The sequence below is a fragment of the Strigops habroptila genome, chromosome 5, assembly GCF_004027225.2.
Source record: "Strigops habroptila isolate Jane chromosome 5, bStrHab1.2.pri, whole genome shotgun sequence".
Lineage (NCBI taxonomy): Eukaryota > Metazoa > Chordata > Aves > Psittaciformes > Psittacidae > Strigops > Strigops habroptila.
This window is the reverse complement of record NC_044281.2, coordinates 75,479,446-75,503,662: the sequence shown is the minus strand read 5'-3', so window position 1 is coordinate 75,503,662 and position 24,217 is coordinate 75,479,446. Positions and strand designations below refer to the sequence as shown.

The following is a 24,217-nucleotide window of genomic DNA, read 5'->3' as shown; positions in this document are numbered from 1 at the left end:
TGTTGTCCTCCTTCAGCCCCCGATGAGTACAGAAATCTTGGCAAGCAGATGGAGAGGTGGCAGGTAGAAATTGCTGCCTGCTTGATTGTTAGATGATGCCCCTTCCCCCTTTGTGCTCCTTAATGCAGCTCTCCCTGCCCCTTTTCTGTTTGATGTAGATTATATGCTACTTGGGCAGGCATTACCTTTATATTATTTAGGTAGGCAGGCATAGAATAAAGGGCTTCTCGTCCTGGACTGGGACTACAAGCTACCTCCATACAGATACTAAGGCATGAATAGGGATTTATCAACACCATCTATTAGACAGCAGTGAGCTAAGCAGTTTGTTCCACTGCAGACTAATGCAACTACCTAGGTCCAAATAGCACCTCTATTAACCATTTAGTGGTGCTATGTTTAAATATGTAGCACCACTATATATAGTTTATATATATAGTTTGCAAAAACAGAATCAATATTCTGTAGCTGGAACTTTTCCCTGCGGATATTGCACAAGCAGACCACACCTTGGCATTTATTAAATATTGCAATTAATTTGAATTTCTTTATGAGACAACAAGCCATTCAGTGCAAATGGCTGATAATATTAGAAACTCTTTCTTATGTGATTTAGTTCGATTTGATTACACAGATAGCATGCTTCTGTTTCTATTTGTCGGTTCTATGTACAGAACTTGTAGGACAGGGACTGAAAGATACGGAGGAAATTAATAAACAGAAACAAAGAAATCTTTTAAATATTAAACATTTCCTTTCTGGGTCACATAAGCCCTGCCAGGAATTGTCTGTGGATATATGATACTATTTAAAGCACAATGCTTTGATGATAGGTGTTCAAATGGTACCTTTGGGGAACAGATCCTGCTCTTTTTAAAATCTGTGTTTGTCTAGAAGAAATTCATTAACAAATGTTGAGAAATACTCACCAAAATCATTTCCTTGCTCCGGTATAACTCTTGAGCATTTTGTTCATGATTTTTCCAGTCATTCCTTTCTAATAAAAGAAGCAACAGTCATGGGGCAGATGGCAAAATTAATACTCATTTTCTGTACACGTACAGCCACCATCTCCCTCAGTGTATGAACTGCACTTCTGTTTTCTCTTACTCTTATCTGACAATAACCACCGCCTGGGAAAGTGTGGCCTGTTGCTGCTCCAAGTCACAGAGTCACAGATGCACAAATGTAAGTGAGGGCATTGACAAAGCCCAGAGTGATAAATGTGTGTAAGGGAGGGGGATTTGGGTCGGTTTTCGCCCTTCTGTGCAGGCCTGGTTCTACACAGCAGTGCAATCCGCAGAGTGCTCATGCTGCCCTCGTCTCTGCTGCTCTTTTCCTCTCTCTGAAGCCTTCATTAGCAAGTTCATGCTGCTCTAAGCAACATTAATTCTTGCCCAGGTTTCTGTCTGAACCAAAGTGAGACTTGCTCTGGAGGAGGCGGGGGGAGAGGAAAGAAGACAGACGGATGGTGGCCACAGTGTTTGCTCTGCATGCTCAGCGTGTGCCTTGTCCCCTCCTTCAAAAGCAAACACTGAGAAACCCCTGCACCGTGCAGCACTGGCAGGCTGTGGGGAAGATGGAACAGGCAGCATGGGGCCATCAGCAGGGATCTGTGCCCCTTTCCCCCTCCTCACAGAATGGTACCCCAAGGTCGCAGGCTGTACTCCATGGCCTGGGAATGATACTTAGGAGCATGTCGCTTCTGGTTAACATCTCCTTTTCCTTCCCAATTTCAACAGAGTCATCCACAATATATTTATTGCTATTGCTGGCAGCCATTATATTTCCCCATTAATCTTATTTCCTCCTGCATTCAGGGTAGGGAGAGTTCAGTGGCCTGAGCAGCATTTAAAGGGGTGGTGAGGTCGGTGTTATTCCAGGATGGGGCTGTGGTGCAGAAGCTGACATTTTGTGTATTTACATCAGATCTGCCTCATGCAGTTATAATCAGCCATGCTACCAAGACTATAAGCTGGAAAGATTCAAGCCCCATGGCCTCTACCATTGCAACTTAAATTCCTCTAAAAATAGCAATAAGAAGAGAAACTGGCGACATTTAAGCAGAAGTCTGGGCTGAGTATGAGCAAGGTTGGAAGAGAACAAACAAAAGATTATCTGTCCTTTGAAACACCCACCTTCTTGCCAATTCAAATATTGACTGGCTACAGAATAGGAAAATCACTGCTTGCAGGGGGATGGAAATGGCTGAGTTTGCTTCAGAGATAACCTATGAAGGAAAAATGATGTTTGGAGGCTTCCAGCAAAGGCCAGGACTCCAAAGCAGGAGAAAGGTACTGTGTGCATTGAGGGGCTATCTCAAGGGTCTTATTACAGTCTGAAATCTGAATGGAGATGTAGATTTCACCCCAGGCTGCTATGTGAAATTTGGAAGTGCTCAGTCGTGACACCAGATTTAAAGAGTGATTGTGAGAACATCCTCCCCCCCAGCTGTTTTCATGGGCATGGTGTGAAATGGATGGGGAAACTGATCTGCCTGAAAAGAAGACTTGTGCTTTCATGATATTGTTCAACTGGTTCCATTCTCTAATCCTGTTCCTGGCTTGTCCACACAAGCAGAAGTGCCACAAGCAGTGTGTAGTAGCATAGATGGATGGGCTGGAAGGGCCATGGAACGGAAGAAAAAGGAAGTAAAGCATGGAAAGCGAGGGCAAGACCATGCATGCCATGGTACCAATGCTCACCACTTCACAACATCACACCACAGTCTTAGCATAGCTGGTTGCTAAAATGTGTGCACAGGAACGTCTCATGTGGTTTCATCATTAAGAAGGAAGGTGTGTGGACTCACACCCTCATCAGTGCTGAGAGGTGTGTTGGAAATGCCAGTTTCTTTCCTCTGACCACAGAGCAGGTTGTGACATCACTCAGACCACATCCTCTGCCTGTCTCCAGTCACTCCAGTTAGGTAGTAATCACCTTGAGGGATAGTTCCCTGGACCTCACCTCCAACAGGATTCAGCATTGGTTACTACATGTCTATGCTAGCAACTAAAGCAGCATAATAGGAGCAGACCTGCAGGGCGCATAGCTGCTGGTGGGGACTCCTGCCCACCCTGTCTGTGTTTCAGGGGTTTTACTTTGGATTAGGTCTCGTTTGCTGCTGTCAACCCAGCAGCCATCAGCAATGGAAATGATTCAGGCATGTTCCTGGCGAGCATGCAGGCATATATGTTGAGTTTTTAGTGCTAGAAAGGCCTGAAGAGATCAACACTGAGAACAAAGAATTAGAAGCTAGTCCCTCCTCTGGTATTAATTAAATCTTCTACCTTATACTGAACAGAGAGCATATTAGGCTTTGCCACAGTCCTCAAAGGTATTATTGGCAGACTTCAATGGATGAGGGCAAATGAAGCCAAGGAAGACTGTAATTGCTTTAGGTCATTCAGTCAAAGTGATGTAAAACAGAGCAGAATGTGCCCAATTCTAGATCATATTCACTTGCCATTAGCCAATGCTTCTCAGTAGCAAGGTGCACAGCTATGTGGTCAGTGGTTGTACCCCTCTTGGCCTTCCTTCTACATGAACAATGCTTGCAAAGACCTCAGTTTTCAGTGGCTGCCTCCCATATGGGTTTGAGAGGGTCTGGATTAGGAACTGGCACTTTGTCACCTCCTCTGCCCCTTCTTTGGGCAGTAATATTCGGGTTCCACTGGGGAAAACTCTTTTTCATGTCCTGAGAAATAGAAGAGGAGTTGGAGAGATGCAGGGGAACAGCATCACTGCAGACTCAGCACACCCAGCTGCTGTTTCTGGCTCTGGGCCTGATCTGCTGTTTGGCTCTGAGTTCTGTGCCTCAGTTTACCTATTCATATGGCCATGGTTAGGAAATCTGAGATGTTTCAATACATCCTATATATTTTTGCCTAAGAGAAAGGGTAAAAGAATCCTAAAATTTATGCTTTTTTTATGTAGATAAATGTAAGACATCACACTAAATATTTGTGGTCCCTTCTTGCTTCAAAACTAATAACAGATGGGTTTTTCTTTGTAAAGTTTAAGTATTTCATTATTCTTTCCTTCCTAAACTCTATTCATCTGCATCTCCTGAAGTCCCCGCTTACAAATGTCACTATCCCTACGCAAAGAAACTTATTCTTAATGTTGCATAAAATTTTCTAAGTCATTCATTCTCTGGTTACCAAAGCAGACGACCACTAGCAGTGCAGGACCAGATCCCGAGGCGATGTCAAATGGCTGTCAGTGTTAGATGAAATGGAAAGATTGACTCCAGCCATCTCCCTGCATCTCTTGATCTCTCCGCCGTGCCATCTGGTGGTAGTTGGCTTCCAGAAGGAACGAGGTCTAGTTGCACCATCTAGTGGCTTAAAATAACCGAGCCAAAGGGATTTTCTATTCACAGCCCAAAATATAATTTAAACATTTATTCTTTTTTCTCCCCAATTTTTATTTCATATTATCACAGTTATAAACACAAAAATCAGAACTCATGAGAAGGAAAATGAGAAGGAAGGTTCTTCCACAGTAAAACCAAAAAAGACATCAGTCCAGCCTCACTTCTGAGGGCTGAGATTAAGGAGGTCGGACCACAACTGTTATCACACATCTTTCATTTTGCAGTTGCTTAAGAACAGCTTTACTTTTCTCCAGAGAGAAGTAGAGCTGTGAAAGTGATGCTACACAGAGCATATCTCATCACTCTCTCTGAGTGAAAAATGGGAAGAAAGGGACATTTTTAGGAAGAAATGTTACAGAGAAGATCATTTTCCATAAATACATTTCTACTGCTTTTTTAGTGGCAACCATAATACTGAAAAACATAATCCAAAACCAGGATGCCTTGTGTTGGGATCAAATAAGTTGCAGGTGTTTTTTCCTAAGTATTCCCAGAAGTAAATACCTCTGAGCCTTTCACTCTTATTTCTGCAGCTTCATAGGCCGAGGTCTAAACCTCCATCTGTATTCAGATAGGGAGAGTATGACCTGGCAGAGCATAGTGGTATAACAACATACAGCAGGTCCTGGCACCAGTATGACCACTGGTGCAGTATGGATCAGTCTTATGCCAAAGAGATGAGGTTTTGTGTGGTAGCAAGAAGCACCCCATGTATCCCTTCAGTGTTTAACCCCCACCATGAAGTTGTCTGAAAATCTGACCATTAGGAGAGATGTTCTGGCTGGCTATGCTCTTTCCATTGGACTCCTCAAGGCGTTTTAGAAATTCCCATCTCTGCTCCTTCAAAGTCTGCTGCTGCAATGGGAGATACCATCACACAAGCGCAGCTTGCCTTGTAACGCCACATAAAAATCAAGTGCCTGGCACAAATCTGGGGCATTTTCCCATCCTGAATGTGCCGTCACAGTGTGAAAATTTCTATATTTACTGACATCAGTGCTTGCTTCACACCTTGCTCATGTCAGTGCACCAAAAAGAAGCAGTAAAGATGTAGGTTTGATAGTGGCACAAGCCCTGAGAGGTGCAGATAGCCAAAACCAAAATGTTAGAATCAGTCTTCAGCAGCAGGAAAAGGCTTGATCTCTGATCCAAAGTGCTAAAGCAAACTTTAGAATGGAAAATTCTGCTTTGTTTCTCTTCTCACCTTCCCTTGGATTCATCCCTGTTGCCCAAGAAAGACGAGACAAAGAGCAAGCTGCCTGCCCAGGAGCAGAGCTGTTTTTGCTAATGGTGGGTAGCTCCATGACACCCAGACTCATGCACAAGTGGTCTCAGGAGAGCACTTAATTCACAGCATCCTCTGCGTTTCTCTTAAATCAGCTCAATGAGAGATGACTTCTTTCTTTCCTCCAACCTTACCTACGGTAGGGACCAGAAATGTTGACTAAAAGCCCCTGATTCCAGCACTAAGCAGGACTAAACCATACATTTCATAGGATTAAGTACCTCTGGTCAAGGACTGGGAGGCCAGAGCTGGCAGCTTATGGGCCCCTACAGTGGATGACCTCAGGCATGCTTTTTCATTCTCCCACATCCCTCCTCACCCCGCTTCATAAAATAATTATAACCACTTATCTTTGAGGAAGGTTTAGAAATATACTTATGAAATATAGAGCATTATTTCTATACTCTGTATGAAATACAGAGTACTTGCCAGTGAATGACTTTCCATATTAATGTGGCAGATAAGGGGAGTGCCCACAGCTGGGAATCACCAAGAATATTCTGCACACACAGTTACAGAGAAAAGAGCAATGAAAGACCTTGGGTCTACAGACTCTACTGAGTCAATACTTCCCTTGGCTTGAATGACTGTATTGTCTTTGAAATGCACTGAGGCATCTCCCAGGATTTTAGTGCACAACTAAAATGGCAGGAGCTGCATCATTCAGGGATAGGGTCACATTTAAGGTCTTTGTTTTTCCTTTGAAGAAAACAAGAGTTTTGCAATTGGTGTCGGTCACTCCGAGTTTGGGAGTTTACCTGAGCTATGCAAGTAGCACCTTGTCCTCTCACCACGGAGATCCATCTGAATCATGTCAGAGGATGGAAAGCATCAAGGAAGCATTGAGAGAAGCACTTGGCTGTGAAGTTCTAGGTTATATTTAATGGATGCCTATAGACTTTCTCAAATACAAATGACTCCTTCATCAATACAGTATGTCATCTACAGAAAGTAGAGCTTCACATGTTAGGAAACAACATATGTCCCTCAGGACAACTATAAATGTAAAACTTCAGGGGTAAGGAGAGAAGGAGATACATGAGCTGAGATTTGCATCTTGATGATGACGACAAGTAGATGAGTTTCAAAGAACCAACCATCAAACTGGAAGTGCTGCCAGTAAACACAAGCATACTGTCAGTGTGTCAGGGTCCCTGGTACCCTAATGAGCCTACCTGCCCTACCTATCTGATTGCCTCCACCAAAGGCTTCTGGATCCAGAACAAAAAGGAAAGCTGAAGTCAGAAAAATCATTCTTAGCTCAATGTTTTTAGGTAAGGACTCAGGATACTTACTAATATTTATGATTCCATTTATTTTACAAGCTAAGCACATGACATGCTAAATCACCGGGATTGAATTCCTTGTAAATTATATCCTTCACTCAGAATAGCCTTTGCGTCATGTCAGAGCATAAGTGCACAATGACTTGGAAAGCCTTTCTAGGAATTTAAGTGCTTACTAGCTGCCATAACCTATTTGCTTTGACTGTCCTTCTGAAGATTGCCCTATGCCTAGCAGAGGCAACAGATTGTGTGCACTCTAATGAACTCTCAGCTGGAAGAATAATGAATCTGACTGTGCTAAAATGTTTTGATAGATCAATGATACATTATGATGCCTCAGCTTTTATTGTCATTGGAAGAACAGTTAAATTCTGCATGTCCAGGAGCAGGTAGAATCATAGAGTATGTGAAGATGAGTCTGGCTGCAAGGTGTGGAAGCAACTCACCTGCAAGGCAGATAGCATCCTCCTGTAATCAAAGACCCCAGCTTCAGAAGCAGATATTCTTATGGAGTATTTACATAAGCTCCTCCTTTCAGGAGAAGGACATCACAACGAAAAAGCCTGCATGAACACCCACCACATTTAGGTTCAAACCCTAAACAAGATCATTTTATCTCTCCACTCCTCAGTTTCATCTCTGGGGAACAGAGACAGGAGCTCCTGCACCCATGGGGACATCGTGCTGATAAATAAGTAGAAAACATCCCCAATATAATAATGACCACAACTCCACAAGAGTGTAGAACTTATGCTTAAGATGTAGTTGCAGAAATTGCTGAGAACATGGACACTGGAGGCCAAGCTCGAACATCAGTCTGTGGGTCAGCCTGGCTCAGTGGTCCATGGTTGGGCAGAGCAGGACTATGGGGAGCTGGAGATCGGTACTCTATACAACCACTGAGGCAGGGATTGTGTACCTGGGGTGGTCCTGGGTAGAGTGCTTTCTCTGCTTTGCTCTTCTTTTGGCATTTCGGCTTCTCTTTATCTTATACAAGTAGGAGGTAGTAAAGAGACTGTTTAGTTTAAAAGGCTCTGGGACTTCAAGACAACTTCAGCTGGCACGGACAATTTTGTGTATATCTCCAGTTGCAGTACAAATTTAACTTCCCTTCACTCACTGTTTTCTGGGGCTAAAAAGTAAATTAAAATAGACAGTTAATCCAGAGAGGTTATCTCTATGTTCACCTTGCAGGAAGGAGTAAGGGATGCATTCTCCAGACTGCAAGGACTCAGAGACCTCTATAGTGCTAACAGACTCCAAGGATATGTCTTGCTTTGCTAATTCCAGACATCCGTACAGAACTTCAGCAGTGAAGGAAGTCCCATCCTAGTCCAAGAGTTTGACTGTCTGCCAGATTTGACAGTTATAACTTATCAGACCATTTGTGTGTTGCCAAATTCTTTTTCAGACATCATAATCTGCTTTGCTTTCCTTTCGTTTTCTTCAAATCCTGTTGTTCCAAGCCCTTCTTGCTATAAAGATGTTTCCCAGCTTAGCATAATTCTGCCTAATTTTGACAAAAGTTCCAGAGAGTGAGCCAGGCTCTGAACTGGCACGTCTTCTCCTTTGAGGAGCTGTCAGTCTCTTCTCACCAAATAACAAGAATTCAGGTGTGGTAGCCCTCCAGACTGATCTCTTCTGTACCTGTTCCTGCCTGCTTCAAAGGCAACCCTCACTTGTGAACAAGTGATGCTCGTGGACACAGAATAACAGGTTTTCTTACTGTAAATCACAGTCTTGACCATAACAATAATACGACTGTAAATAATATCTATGACCATAATAATATGACCATAAACATTTCTATATAAGCACTTCTCTGACATGCATGCCTTCTAGTCCAGTGTCCTTAAATGTGCTCGATGATTTGCAATTTTGCAAGTTTATTGCATTTCTTTTTCCCCGTTCTGGAAGGGGGAAAAGTGTTTTACATGCTCTGTGCTTGTCAAATTCTTGCTGGTTGGATTACCCTGCTCTTCCAGCTTCCCAGGCAGCTGCAAGCACCTTGGATGAAAGCATCCAGACCACATTGAATGCTATATTAAGAACTGGAGACTGACAAACTCATGCTTTTCCCAATATTCAGAGGAATCATCCAGGAGGTTTATGTAGAGATCACAGTAGGTATTTATAAATGCTAGCACCCAAAACTATGAATTGGTCAGGCGTTGGCTGATTGATTGGTCAGATCAAGTGCCCATGAGCTGGACTACAGCTGGTAGGATGAAGTGGCACAGCTGGAACAGGACAACCAGGCAATGCACAAGCTTCCCTTGCTATGAAATGCCATTGTGTTGCATGAGGCTTCTGCGTTCACAGCTCTTATTTCACTTAGGTTTCTTCCTTTTTGAAATACACCGCAGCTGCTCCACAGATCTACTCAATCACCCAGTGACACATAGTTGTACACTCGCCATAAAGATTTTTGCTTTCTTGCTTAGCCAGCACAGGCAGGAAGTGATAAGGTCTGCTTTAGTTAGAGAGATGCATGCTGCGGCAGGCGTGTAGCTAGAAACTCTTAGATAAAGGGTGGTTGTTTAAAGTCCTTATCTAAGATGCTTCAAGGAAGTGCCATAATGAAAATAAGTAACACCAGCAATAATGATTATTAACAGAATTCAAGGAGTCTGACCCTAATCCCATGGTGGGATTTATAATTTAATGATTTTGCTGACTTTGACAGAGCTGCTTCCCCCTGAAACTGCTGAAAGTGAAATCAGGGCCCAAATCTTTTGACCTCCTTATTTAGAAATGAGCTACTCTGAAAGGTTATAAAGCTCCTTGGTGATGCTATTCAGATTAAAAAGCAGGTGAGGTTTTCAGATCAAAAAAGCTTTACTAAATTCATTCACTTCAAATCCTTCTGTCTGAAGTGGTAGGCTGGAGAATTTTACAGGAACAGACTCCCTAATGTTTTTTATGACATTTTCCCAAGCAATAGAAATACTGAGAACAGCTTCTAACACGGTTTCCTGTTCCAATCAGTAAAAGCTTATAAATGAAAAAAATAAAATCTCTCATTTTAGAAACACTGGACTTCAATTGAGCTCAAAAGTTGGTCAAAGTGTTTATTTGAACAGCATCCCTAAAATCTATTTTAAAATCTCCTGGAGACTGAGTCAAATTACTTCCTTGGTTGCTGTGTTTATAGCATTGTTAATATCAATGGTTCTGTTTCCCTGTTCTATTTTGATGGAAAACAAAGCCAACAGAGGGAATCTCCATGCTTGCCCAATGAAGGAATGAACCTCTGGTTCATCATGGGGTGAGCCTTGGTGTCTCAGGGAGCACATCAGTGGGCCAGTGACAGGAACTGAGATGGGAAGCTGTGCCCAAAACCAATGAAAAAACATGGCCACAGAAAAAAGAATTAATAACCACAAGAGAGCTTAATGTAGGTATAAAACACATCTTAATGTCTGTCTATTTTTGACCAAGAAGAACTTGGTTTTTTTCAGTGAGAATTTTCCATCTCCAGTCTGTGATCACGTCCTGATTGTAGGTCACTGCTGATAGTGAAGGAAAAGAGCCAGCCCTTTCAGGAGAAAAAGACAAGCAATAACCATCAGGAATTTAGCCAGTTTGTATGTAGAAAAAAAACCCTTTCCATGAGATGGCTGTTTAGGCATGAAACAGCTCTTCTAAAACCAGGATCAAAAGCATTGATGGCAAAACATATTCTGTCACTTGTTTCCAAATCTGATTTTGCTAAAAACATGGTGAGCTTTGCCATGGACTTCAAGATCAGAACTCAGCCCTCTGCTTCTTAGCTAGCATTTAGAAGTGGATTTTGTATAAAGTAAAAACAAGTATACATGTCAGTCCTAAATCTCTTTGAGTATAAAATATATTTGTTTCATCAGCATAGCAAATTGCTCTAAAAACCATTTGGCAGTGTAACTCCTCTTGAAGAGCAAACAGAAAAGTGCTGTTGGCTGTCAAACCCAAGCATGTACTTTTTATTTACAGACCGAGACAGTAAATCAAACTTCTTAGCACTGCAAATCACATCCTGCTCTTAAATCCCAAGGAAAGCTCATGATCCTTCATTTGCTCTTTTTATTTTTCTCTTTGCAATAACTACAAAGCTGTCTTAACATAAGACTATTAAAACTGTTTGAGAAACATCTTTTAGCAAGAATGCCATGTATTGCTTTGTCTGAAGTAGATCACAACAGAGTTTGGTCTTCTCCATGGGAGATATGGAAAGACTTGGAATCGACGCTGGAGAAATCCAGTCCTCTTTCATCAGCAGAGTGATCTGACACGTTGCTGTATCTGTGTGAGAAGCTGGAGGTACAATGAACAACATGGAGGAATCACAAAGAGCTTTATCTTTCAGGTCGCCCCTCTTCTTACACGAATGGCTCATGTCAGGGAGTCATTTAAGAAGAAATTCATAAAACCTTTTCAAAAGCCCTTTTTTGACCATCAACCTTTTGCAGTTGGGCCTAAAAATTCAGATTTGCTTTGAAAACATTGGATGAAAATGCTCCTATGCTATATGCAAAACTTCTGTATTCTTCCAACTTCTTTAACGTGTCATCAGAAATTTTCATCCAGGCATCAGCCAGTTCTATTTTCCAGGAAGCACAACAGCCCTGTGCTTCTGGCTGGCAAGTGTATTTGGAAAACTACCCATTAAGCATCAGTGAAAGCTAGGCAGTCAATGCTCTCCTGAGACTTTGGATGATTGCATGAGGGAAAAACAGCCTAAAACCACGTGTAATCCCAATCTGGCGGGCAGAAGGCTGCATACATACACTGAATTCCCCAAACTCCCAAATTCCTTCAGCAGAAGCAACTTCTACTACTTGTCACAAGAAAAGTCTAAACTGTAGAATGTATCTTATACTCACAGTCAGAGTCGCAGCCTTCAATTCTGTGACTGCTTTTCAAATCTTTCTGTTGTATGTGACAAAAGACAGCAAGTGGGTAGCTTTCTCCTACAGGCCACAGATCAGAGAGCATGATGACAGTCTGCATCGCATGGCGGATCCAGTAACTGTCTTCCAGCAGCACATCAAGTACATTGGCAATTTTATATGCTGATTTTGTGGTGTCTTCTCTCTTAGCTTTCCTGTTCACACAGGACTTTGTGGCAGCAGATAATGTAATGCGTCAACGCTGTTAGACAACATCGTTACCCTGATTTCACATCAGTCAATTCTTAACACAGCAATTAATTTTCCACTGTCACTCTTTTCCTGCTTTGCTTTCATTTCCCTTCTTGCCCATTTCTTTCCATTTTCCTTAGACTTCAGTAAATCCTGAAAAAACACAAAGTTTTACATACATATGAGTTCAGTGTCAGGAGGATTCTGGCTGTGCCCAGACCCTGAGAACTTCATAAGCTTGAAAAAGTCTGAAATAACCTCAAAAGAACTAGATTTTATCTACCAAGAGACCAAATCTTTAATTCAAAGAAAAAGGAAAAAGAAAAAAGCTCAAATTCACATGCAAACCCATGAGCACACAAGCCAACATTTGTCCAAGCACTTCCTATAACTCTCTAATGAGTACCACGTGCAGACAACCAGCTATTGGCACGCACAAGTAGTGCATTTATGGACTTCCTTGTCCATGGTGGGTTGCACTTAGACCTCAGACCGCCATCCTAAAAAGATTGGCCTCATATATGAGAGATCTTATATATGTGTGTTGTCTTCACGCAGCTATTACTTGCTGTGAGTGATGAAGCAAATTCCTGGTATTTCTGTCACCATCTGTGCCTATGTACTTTAACAAAGATAATTGAAATTTATCCTGAGCAACTTGATCTCCCTTCCTCTGTGTAATGCAGGCTGTCATTTTGGATGGCTTGAGAAATGTGTTTTCTACCATGTAAGTGGTGCATAAGGTAAGAAGGAAAAGGTAGCCTACCTAAATGCTTCAAGTTATTCTTAGAATATAACGTGTCCTGGCAGAACAGCTGAGTACAGCCTTTAGAGGTTAATAATAATAATAATAACAATAATAATAATAATGCTTTATAATTACATTGAAATTATAAATTATTATAATTAAAAAAAATACATTAAAAAAAAAGTTCCATATTTGAAGTCCAAGGAAAATATCCCAGCCATCACTCTGGGATCACAAACCACTCATATTGCATGCAACAGCCACACATGCTACATTTGATGCACCCTGTGGTCTGGAAATGAGGATCACAAGGTATGCTGGGAACCTGGAAGCAAAAGGGACTGCAGGGACTCCTCTCAGCTGGAGTCTCAGCCTTTGCCTCTGCTGAGCTTGCCACCATGCGTGCTATTAGCATTCATTATGTGAGAGCGTTTTTGTGATGTGGGTGCATCTGCACCTGGAACAAGTTGAAAAAGCATAAAGGCCATCAAAGTGCTATCAGATGTTATTAACATTGAGCCCACTAAAATCTGGACTACATCTGAACTACTGGCATACAGATGACAAGTCCTACATCCCATTAGGGATTTCCTGAGTCCTCAGACGTATTGCTCATGTAAAAGATGCTTCTGAACGGGTTGTTGTTCATTGAATGACAAAGCAGAGAATAAGAAGGATATTTCTGGTGGTTTCATTAATGGCTTTTCAGTCCAGTGTCTGTATGCTCTTTCTGTCACTGTTTTATCTCTCAGGAGGCTTCCTCTGAGACTCTTCTGCCCTCCCTGTGGCTCTGATGGTGAGACCTGTGCTGGAGCCCAACAACCATGACCACCATGCTGATCTAAGAAGGGCTCTCCAGCCATGGGCTCGCTGCACAAGCCTTCCCCAGGCCACAGGCACCAGCCTTCACCATATTTTCAGTCTCTCAGGCATCTCTTCACCATATGTATGTCTATACAGAAAGTGGCTCCTTCCTCTGCTGTTGCTGTCATTTTCTCCCTCTAACTTTTCTGCCCAAAGATTATTTTCCACCCCTTCTGCTCATTCCTCCATCCTTCCCTCTGTAATTCCCACACCAGGAATACCTTCCTCTCTGCTCCTAAGTGCTCGTGACAGCTGCCATCTTGGCCCAATCAGGAGTGATTGATCCAGCATCCTCAAGCGCCAAGCGCATTTGATCTGTAAAGCTCTCCAGCTGGGTCTGTAATAACTCATATCCTTTGTGGGTTACACATCAAGCAACTCTTTCCCCATCAGTCACATCTTTCCTGATAGAAAAGCTCTTCCATGACACCCTTCATGGCTAATCCACCATCTCATGCAGCACATGATGGAAAAAAAGTTATGAAAAGCAGTATTTTGTACAGCTTTGATGTAAACAAAGCTGATTTCCATGTCAATTTTGTTGAATAAAGACTTCTGAGGGCAGAGACTGTGAATTCTTCTAGGATTCAGATCATGATAAGAGCAGTCAACTCATAAATATTTATGCCTGAGGTTCACTAAATGAGCCACTACTCACTACTTTGTTTGATGTTCATTAAGCCTGTTGCTGTATTTACTGAGCTTCATTCAGATCCTGCTATACAGACTGCACCACTGCTATCGCTGCCAGAGCGAGGCTGCTGTGTACTGTGCTGTCATCTGGCAAATTGGCTTCCAACTTTGATAGTAAGAAAATCAGGGCCAGATATTCCTGTCTATGTGTGGTCAATGTTTCAGTGCACCTGAGTAGAAGACATAAATACCTTTTTATCCCTGACATTGGTGCTTGTCCAGCTCTCCGCCCTCCTTTAGGTTCACAACACAAGACAAATGACCGTGTTCTATTTGCTGCAGGCAGGTTGTGTTGTGTTGCCTAAATTACATTCTTTTGTGATCTGTCTTGCAGAATCAGAATGTGCTGGCTTGTCTACCTTGCACGCAATGTGAAACTATAGGAATTAAGTTTACTGAATATTTTGTTAGCTATATAACAATCTGTTTCAACACATTACAGGCCCTGAAATCAGGGCAGAAGAATACCATGCAGACCAGTATTCTGTCTCTGAGAGACAGCATGTTGCAGAAGAAGAACACAAGGACAGAAAAGTCTGTAAAGTTGTTTCCTCCCCATCTGCCAATTTGGGACTCAGTGATTATTGAGCCGGAAATGTTATGTTTGTGTTTAATTGTTTTTTAAGTTTTTCTTTCATGATTTTGCCCCATCTCCCATTGATCTAATATGAACCTTTAATCACCACATCCTCCCATGCCAAGGAGTATCTACAGCTTAATTGCATGTTGTGTGAAGTACCATTTTATCTTCTTTCTATTTCTTTTCTTAAACCTGCCACATGAAAGTTTCATTTGGCAGCCCTAGATCTCATAATGAAGGATGTTTAGCAATCATTCCATCATTCTCTCGTCCGTGCCCTTGTAATGCTACACATCTCTCCTTTAGTCTCTCACCTCTTTTCAGACTGGAGAGCTACTCTGTGTCTCTCATATGGAAGCTGTTCCCTGTCTTTGGTCATCCTTTACCCTGTTCTATAAACTTTTCCCAATTTTACACATCCTTTGGGAAGTGAGGAACCAGAGCTGTGCATTGTGTTCAAGAGGCAGGTTCACTGTCATTTTATAGAGGGTCATGGTAATGTGATTTGTTCTCTGTCCTATAAAACACATTTTAATCCCCCATAACTGATATGTTCTATAGGAAGGAAAGCTGTTTACTGCCATCCCTTGGCCATAACTAGAATGATTTGGTGCAGAATCCTTATTGCAAGTCCAGCCAAAATTCCCTAAGTCTGTAAAGTAAACGTGAAGGTATCAAGGTAACATGTCAGTGAAAAATCTATAGGGGATGAATTCAGAGTTAGTCCCTCTCCATAAATGAGATCTCATTGATATGAGAGAAACGAGTTATGATATAAAGGCGAGTTCTTATTAATGCTGACAGTGTTAGGTGTATCACAAGAAAAAACCCTGAGGAGCAGGAAGTGCAGTTCCCTGGTCCAAAGCCCATTAAATCATCCCAGTCTCTTCATTGATTTCTGAAAACTTTGGCATTGGTCCAAAGTTCTACACTGATTTTAATCCAAAGACATAAAATAAAGTATTATGAGAGCAGGTTGAATGGAGGGAATTTGTATGTGAAGCCGAAGTCATAGAAAACATGAAAAGTTAACCAGAATTCCTTCCAGCTGCTGTATTCTTTATTGGTATTCTTATAAAGCACTTTTCTGTATTATATCATTCATTATATGTTTTGCATATCATCAGTGCTTAATCACAACTAATTATTAATAAGGACTGAATACACATTACCATGTACATGAAGTGTCACAGATGTAAAATGCCATGTAAATATTCTGAAAATCTCACCTTAAAATGGCAAATTTGCTATGGAGAATAACGTATATTCCATCATACTCAAGTATGCTTTAATACCTAGAGATGTCATTCACATTCAGAGAGCATGTATACAATTTACAGGTTAAGAGGTTAATTAAAGACAGAAGTTTCTTTTGCAGTGTTTTGCTTTCTTTTGTTTTGCCAGGAAAAAAAATCTATCATTGATAGCTCAATCCAGATTATGAATAAAATAAGCAAAATCTTGAAGATACAGCATCATTCACATATTAATGTGCTCCAGAGGTATGTAACTACAGGACCCTCACCACATCCCATTGAAACAGGTAGACTTTTCTGTCTATGAGTGGGTTGAGGAACTCCCAGAAGTCAAGCAGTCTGTGCAGAGTAAAACCTGGGTTAGGAGTGAGGACTTCTGGGATCTGTGTCCCCCGACCATTCTGCTTCTTTAACAAGCAAAGAGTTGGAGGTTCATTCCACAGCTGTAGTCACCTTCAGGCTTGCTCCATGCCTTCCCCCAGCTGACCATCTCAAGAGCAGAACTTGTCATAAGCACTTCTATAGCTGGATACCACGAGACACACACCAACTCTTGGCTGAGTACAGATATGATAAAGTGTGATGGAAAAGGAGTGGTTTCAGCCATGAACAGAGAACAGTTTTCTGGCTGATTTCTGGACAGGGGGCAGAGAAAGAGGTGGAAATTTGTTGTCCTTCCTTTCACTTTAAAATTCCTCTGGCCTACGCGAAGGTGCAGTGTTTGCAATACATGCAGTCATGACAGAAGAGCAGCTGGGTTCATACTTCTTCTTCCCAACTCTCTCTGATGATAAATCATATTGCAGTAGCATTCTGTCACAGTTCAGTACTGACAGCCACAATCAAGCTGTTCCTGGCTGCAGACAAGGTGGCAGGATGAGATGGTGGCCTGGGACTTGCTTGGGCAAGTGCTGAAACAGAAATCGTATACTAGCTTTCGGTGGGAGAGAGGACAGAGAAGCTTTTCAAAAGATGCTAGGGAGCACTGACAGGGACAGCCTTCTGCTTTTTCGACATGCATCATCATTATTTAGGAGATGGGACTGTGTTGGAAAGCACTTCCTGGAGATGCGTCTCCAAGTGTGTCCTGAGGTATTCAGCCATTTTACATCAGATTCTCAGGAGAAATCAGAATAAGATATGCCTCCTGCCACCCCAAGGCAGAAATGCAAGGGAAGTTTCACCTCATTGCAGTGGCCAATGCTTACAAGTGAAGGAGAAATTACTTATTTTGGATATATCTTCATTGATGGCATCTTTTTCTCCCCACAAAATGAGATCACCTTTTTATACAAACCAATTAAGCGGTCTTGGCCCAGCTTAAAAGCAATGAAGACAATTTCCATGCCAATAATAATATAGAGGGAAAAAAACAAGAAAAACTTGGGATGTTCCAGTTGTGTATCTCCAAATCCAATAGTTGTCAAGGTGATAAAGCAGAAATAAAAAGCTTCCTGAAAATCCAGCCTGGTTTCCCAGTTTGGAAGAATAGCAGCCGCACAAGAGATGTACACAAAGATAACTAATACCATTAATACAATGGGCACATCTAATTTTTCTAACTGTTTCCCAATTTTGTCAAAATTCTCAATGACTTTGGACATTGTCTTTCCCCTGGCTAGTTCAGGACATGAACTCCACCTCTCGATGCTTTTATTTCTTGCTGGCTTTGTGTGTTCATTCTCTCTGGCAATTAACATTTCAAAAATCTCAGCATTGCGGTATTTGACTGGCTTCCTTTTAACACCTGGCTGACTTTTCAGCACTTCCATAATACTCAAGGGCTCATTGATGACTATTTTGGACTGTGCTCTGGATTTCAGTTCGTCCCGTTTGTTACATGTGCATCCAGAACAGAGTTTAGAGGCTAGAATTTTTGACTGGAGTTTTCTGAATTCATTGTAACACTTGGATAAGACAGTCGCAAGGATATCTCCCATGTCTGTCAGGACCAAGAACATCAGAGGGATGCCAAATAAAGCATACAACATACAGAGATACTTTCCAATCCGTGTCACAGGATAGGTATTGCCATAACCTTGAACAAAAACAAAAAGAGAAAGAGAAGGAAGAGAGAACATTGTGATTTATTAGGAAGTAGCCTCTTCTGAGCTTTTTATTGCTGTTCATTTTAAAAGTCAATTGTTAGTGCAGAGAATACTGTTCTTTTGCTTTGCTTTAAATCTATTAAAATTTCTGAGTCTCAGAAATTACTAATCCAGGCATCCTGCTTCTTCAAACACTTGGAGGTTTGGAGTTTGTCAGTTTTGTTGAATTAACTCTTCCTATATTATCTACACCTTATCAGCTCTTTGAATTAACCTCCGAACAACAAGAGGACTTTTAGGGAGGAGAAACGAAAGGTTTGGGCCAGCCCAAGACAGTGCATCCTCTGTCCTGCTGGAGACTGTTATTGGGAAAATTTCCTGACGTGGGAAGCTGGGTCAGCAAGGATCCAAAAGGCAAGATATCGAGAGTTCTTGGGCTTATGGGTCCAGCTGCAGAGAAGTCGAGCTGAGGGTTGATGCTGGGGGAAGCTAATGGACTGTGCATGAGAAGCTGGGGGATCATCTCCTGGCCACCCTCCAGGACCTCACAGTACAACCGAATCATTTCTGGGGGTGAAACTCCCTGAGCTTTGAGAAGATTCAGGTCTAGGTGATTGAATGCTGAAACTGGGACAGCGCTATGGATCAGACTGGGACAATGATACACATACCTCAATCTTCATTTTTCCACCAAAACTACTTGTGATGAATGGTAAGCTAATAACAGAATTTGAAACTGTCCCTTATTCATCAGATCTAGCTCTAATGGCATATGTTGTGTTGACGCTGTGGTTTTATGGACTTCATAGTTTTCAGAGTCTCTTAAATACCAAGAAAGACAAAGGATCAAGTGAGGAAGCGCATGTTTCTCACATGAGGAAATGCATGTTTGTTCTCAAGCACTAAAGCTTACAAATATCACTTACAACAAATAAGGAAGTACTACCAGATGCAAGGCCTTTAGGATACATAAAATGGTAGCAGAAGATATGCCCTTTCCTTAAATTCAATTTGGATATATATATATCCTTCCTCTAACATACTGGATATGAAACTTCAATTGTAAGTTAGTGCTTTTCCATTACAGTGGGAGAAAACATCAGTATTATATTAATTGTATTTAATTTTAAAAACCATTTTTCTTTTCATCTTCCAAAATGACATAAATAATTTCTTCTCTCGCTTCAAAAACATTGTCCATTTCTAGATGATTTTCCAGGCCAGTTGCTTGGCCTGTAAGTTTATTAGCTCATATGCTGAGACATGTTTTCCTTCATTTTCTTCATCCATCCATATTTGTTTTCACTGAAGGCTGCCATAGCCTTTGGTCTGAATCCAAACTTGGTCCCTCCTTTGCTGTGAAGCACTGAAGAACTATTTAATCTATGTCATTCTCTTCCCCACTGGCTAACAGGGAATGCTAATCCTTACTGCTGAAGCAATTATGCGAGATTAATTATTGTAGTTATTGTACAGAATGATTTTCTCTTTGCCTTTTCACAATTTCTATACATTAACAAGCGAAATGCAATTAGAAGGGTTAAAATTTATCGTGAGCTTAAATTCAGCTATCCAGAAATCTTGCCTAGCTGAGCCTAGCAAGCCTAGCAATCTCCTAGGGCAGTGGGGAGAAGCAGTTCATACCACTGATCTTCAGACTAGATACTTCACTCCTCCTAGATAATTAAAGGCAGCTAAACTGACTCCAACCTGAAGTGATTTATCAGTTCCTAATACTGCAAATAACAAACCTACTGCAATGGAAATAGCCACCTATTAACAACAAAGATTTTATCTATGTTCTCCTTTGAAATATGGAGTCAAAATGAAAGATTTCAGAGGTGTGACCTAAACATTGCCATGTGCTGTTAACCCAGAGAAATGTGAAAAACAATAGCACAGTTAATTATAGAGCCATAGATTTACAAAGCTGGGTTAGACATAAATAACAGGGAAGCAATTGAAAGAAAATATATGCATAATGAGTTACCTCTTCCGGTGAAGATAACATTACCCACCATAACATGTAATAATGGGAAGGATAAGGTTTGACAGAAGAATTGAGCTTTCTTTTTACTTTAATATAATAGGTTTGTGTACCTGTCATATACAAGTACATGTTATAGTATGCATGTAATGATGCAGCTAATTAATGTATACATCACTAGTTACTAAATTCCAACTTGCTTCTGTGACTCAGCTACATCTCTGCAGTCTGTGTTTGCAGAGCCCCTTGCAGACTCATCATCACTACTCAGGAAGAATATTGAAGGGGATTTGGTTTTGGGGTTTGGTTGGTTGGTTGTTTTTAATTCACTGGAAGAAATACATTAGGCAAAGCTGCAATATCAATTGATTCTGCAGGGGGTTACTTTACCTCTGAACTTACCCACAGTTGTGAATACTGTGCAGCAGAAAAAGAGAGACCCAAAGAAAGTCCATTTATCTTTTGGGTTGACAAACCAGTCTCGTTCGGCTGTGTTGAGCAATGCATGGATTTCTTCCTTAAATATCTCCTCATTTTCTGTCATGTTATCTGTTACAGTAACAACAGGAGAAACAATGAGTGTTTGCAGACCACCACTGAGGGAGCAGACAGCCTGTTATTCCAGTGAAGTTTTCTCCATCTGAGTATTTGCTCGTACTCTTTTAGAAGATAAAAATATTCACCTCACTCTCCCCTTTCCTCCCAGAAAAAAATCAGGTTGCTTCACTGAATAAAGAAACAAGAAAAAATAAGCAAGCTATTCTCCAACAAAGTCAAAATATGGCACAAAAATAAGCATAAAGAAGCAGGGCAGGAAGATTGACTATTCAGCTCTCAGCCTGAATGTCCTGTTTCATTTCGGTCTCCCCAGAGGGTTCATATTCTTTCAACCCAAGGGCACAGCTACTTGAGTGAAAGTCCAAGTCTGTGTATGAGTCCCAACACATTTACAGGAGGATTTCTACCCCTTAATAATCTCATCTACCCCCTCCATCATCACCACTGGGTCTGGGTTGCAATACTGCACCTGCCTCCATCCAAGTACCCCATCGCCATAGGGCTGGTAGGGAAGACCAGAGCTGTGAAGAAAGAGCTGGAAGAGACTTTCTGAGACAGAGGATTCAGTCCCAGCAATCAGAGGGAAATGCTATAGGAATCTCATCTGCTTTTTAAGGAACTCGAGAAAAAGGGAGAACACAGGCACCTCAGGAAAAGTGTTTTCAAGCAGGAACACAGGAACAAGGGAAGCTTGCAGTCAGAAATCACAGCTAAGGAAGACAAGCAAACAGCAGCAGTCATTAGCTAAGCAGGGGGAAAATCCTGTTTGCATGTTCAGCTGTTAGTATTTTGAAGAATGTCTTCAAAAGCCAAAAATCCCATTCAAAGCAAGTGAATGAGTAACTCCCTGTACAGTCAAGTCATTTTGAAATTCCAGTACATACCTGATAAATTTCTGGAGATGTACCACAGATTCTGCAGGAATTCTCTATATTCTTCACTTAAATTGACCTTCCGGTTACCTTCAATATGGGAAAACATGAGAGCCCCAAGGAAAGCATAGATCACAAGAGACAGAATGAAACAGGCATGAGGAAACACTGCCCAGAAGATTTTTTTACATGCCCTTTTACCTCGCAGGGGCTGTGATGTTGATGCCATCGCTTTTGCTTTTTCCTTTTCTTGTTATTTTTGTCGAGAAGTCACAGCTTTTAGAAGCAAGGATGAGGATGTAAAAGCTTTTGCATCCCTGAAAAGCTTCTCCTGTGAAAACAAAGGTTGCTCTGCCTCAGGCTTTCAGATCACATGTATTTGTAAGTGAAGATTGCACCACAGTCCCAACGGAAAAGAAGCACAACTAATAAAGCCTTGAAATATTTCTCAGTTGACGATACGCCACTCTATCCCTGAATTACTATTGATCAGCCAGTGTTATAATGCACACAGATTACCAGCTTCTGTGGGTTTCCATTGGAGCCAACTTATGTTTAAAGCTTCTTGTTCTGAACTACAGTTTCCCATTGACACAGTAGAAACATTTCCAACTCTCAGGAAGGAAAATGTACACAGTAAGGGATGGACTTTAAAGAGTTCTCCCAGAAATTAACGGAGAAGTTTAAAATTAGTCAAAAGAAGGGATTGGCTCTAGTGGCTGTCCCCTCTGTGCAGACTGTAGAACAATTAAGTTCTCTTTCAGATGGCTTATAGAATATCTCTATATATACCACATAATCTTTGTAGGAGGGTTCTTTTCATTTGTAAAGGATTTTTCTCCAGAAAAAGAGTCAATAAGGTTTTTCCCAGTTCTCACTTGATTAAAATCTTCCTATTAATTGAAACTCTCACTGACCTTAGTAAGAAAGAACTGCAGGATTCAGTTCGGTTCTTTTCATCCATCACTCTAAAACACATAGAGCAATGAGCAGTATCACTGTCCTTTACAATTATAGTAGTGGTAGTAAGGGGAGTTGGACTTTACAGAAAGAGGTGTTAAATATTTCATCTCTAGGAGTTTTTCATTAAAAATTGAAGCAGTCTTGTGCAGCCAAGACCTACTGAGCTGTATATGAGCAACATGTCCATACTGCAAAGAAATCCTACATGGTTACAGTGATTTCTGCTAGGTCAAACTCTCAGCAAATTGGATCACAAGATATAATATGCTCATCAGTATGGAAGCCTCCACTATAGAAAAGAGGCTTTCAGGGCTAAGAAAAAAATAAGCGTGTGTGCTTGCTACTTTTCTGGTTATCTATCTGCCTCGTTGACTCAGTCTTGCTTTTTGACAACAGATTTATAAATCCTCTTATTGCAGTCAAGCACTTTTTTATTTTTCCCTATTGACCTGAAAATTGCTAATGTTCATAATTAATCAAAAGCAAGAGAACTTCTTAAGAGGTTGTACTTAGAGCTGGTGTCCTTAACGGAGGACCAAGGGACACAGAGTAGCCAAAGAGGCAGCTGGAAGAGCAAAGAGGCTGTAGGCAATGAAGTGCTCCATGCTAGAAACACAACACTGGCTCCTCTTGGAGAGTTTTCACGGAATCATAGAATACCAGGTTGGAAGGGACCTCAACGGTCACCTGGTCCAACCTTTCTTGGCAAAGCATGGCATAAACTAGATGTCCCAGAGCCCTGTCCAGCTGAACCTTAAAAGTGTCCACATACCTGGAGGAGTCAATGTGGTTCCAGTACACTGTTCTCAGATAGCACATATTAAAACTGTGGAAATTTCCAACAGCAACTAGGATGACTGAAGGTATGGACAGCTTTCAGACAAGGAATGACAGAGTAATGTCTTTGGCCAGGGGAAAAAAAAAAGCAAGAAGTGATGGAGTATATAATAGCAGCCTTCAAGCACATGGGTGGCCCAGAGAGAGCAGGTTTGTAGAGTCTTCTGAGACCAGAACTGGAGACCATCAAATGAAGCAAGTAGAAATCCATTTCAAAACAAATAATATGTCATGTAGCCGGACAATTCTTTGCCAAGGATCTTGGGTTTACATACATTAAAGAAGAGGATGCAGAGATATTTAGAAGAACAACGGTTAATACTGACTACAAACTGCACAGAGTTCAATAATCCCCTGAACTGAAGGTAGTTTGCAGCTGGAAAAGTGAAACAGGGTACGGGGCCAAATGGACCCTATGTCTGAGGTAGTATACTCACATTTATGTTCTTCTGAAAAAGGCCAGAAGAACATTTCATTGCCCAGTAGGGTAATTCTGACACAATTTCTCCTGTGGATTTTTTTCATTTACATCTCAGGTACAAACCTCTTTCCTCCAAAGTGCTTTAAAATCTTCTCAGCCTCCCTCCTATACATGGTTGGACTGCAAAGTATTTAGCAATTCCCAGGAGCTTCTCAGCTATTTGCAACATCAGGCTCTGAGCTTGTGACAGTGAGAAAATTTAATAACAATATATCCAGAAATGATTTTTACATTATTTGCTTAATCTAAACCATTTCCCAC

At 41.3% G+C, this 24,217-nt stretch overlaps 1 protein-coding gene across 1 annotated transcript; it reads right to left on the bottom strand.

Moving 5' to 3' along the window:
* Positions 1-17,436: 17,436 nt before the first annotated feature.
* Positions 17,437-21,904, bottom strand: KCNK18 (potassium two pore domain channel subfamily K member 18). The gene is made up of 3 exons (XM_030486271.1): positions 21,688-21,904; positions 20,648-20,794; positions 17,437-18,248 (listed from the first exon to the last, which is right to left on the bottom strand). Exons 1-3 carry the CDS (start codon positions 21,902-21,904, stop codon positions 17,437-17,439), a joined length of 1,176 nt encoding a protein of 391 aa, XP_030342131.1.
* Positions 21,905-24,217: the final 2,313 nt, after the last annotated feature.

Excerpts from the sequence above, each read along its gene's own strand:
- KCNK18 (XM_030486271.1), bottom strand. The coding sequence starts at position 21,904 with ATGGCATCAACATCACAGCCCCTGCGAGGTAAAAGGGCATGTAAAAAA. Across the intron at positions 20,795-21,687 it reads CATCTCCAGAAATTTATCAG|ATAACATGACAGAAAATGAG; the intron begins GTATGTACTGGA and ends TTACTGTAACAG. Across the intron at positions 18,249-20,647 it reads CACAGTATTCACAACTGTGG|GTTATGGCAATACCTATCCT; the intron begins GTAAGTTCAGAG and ends TTTTTGTTCAAG.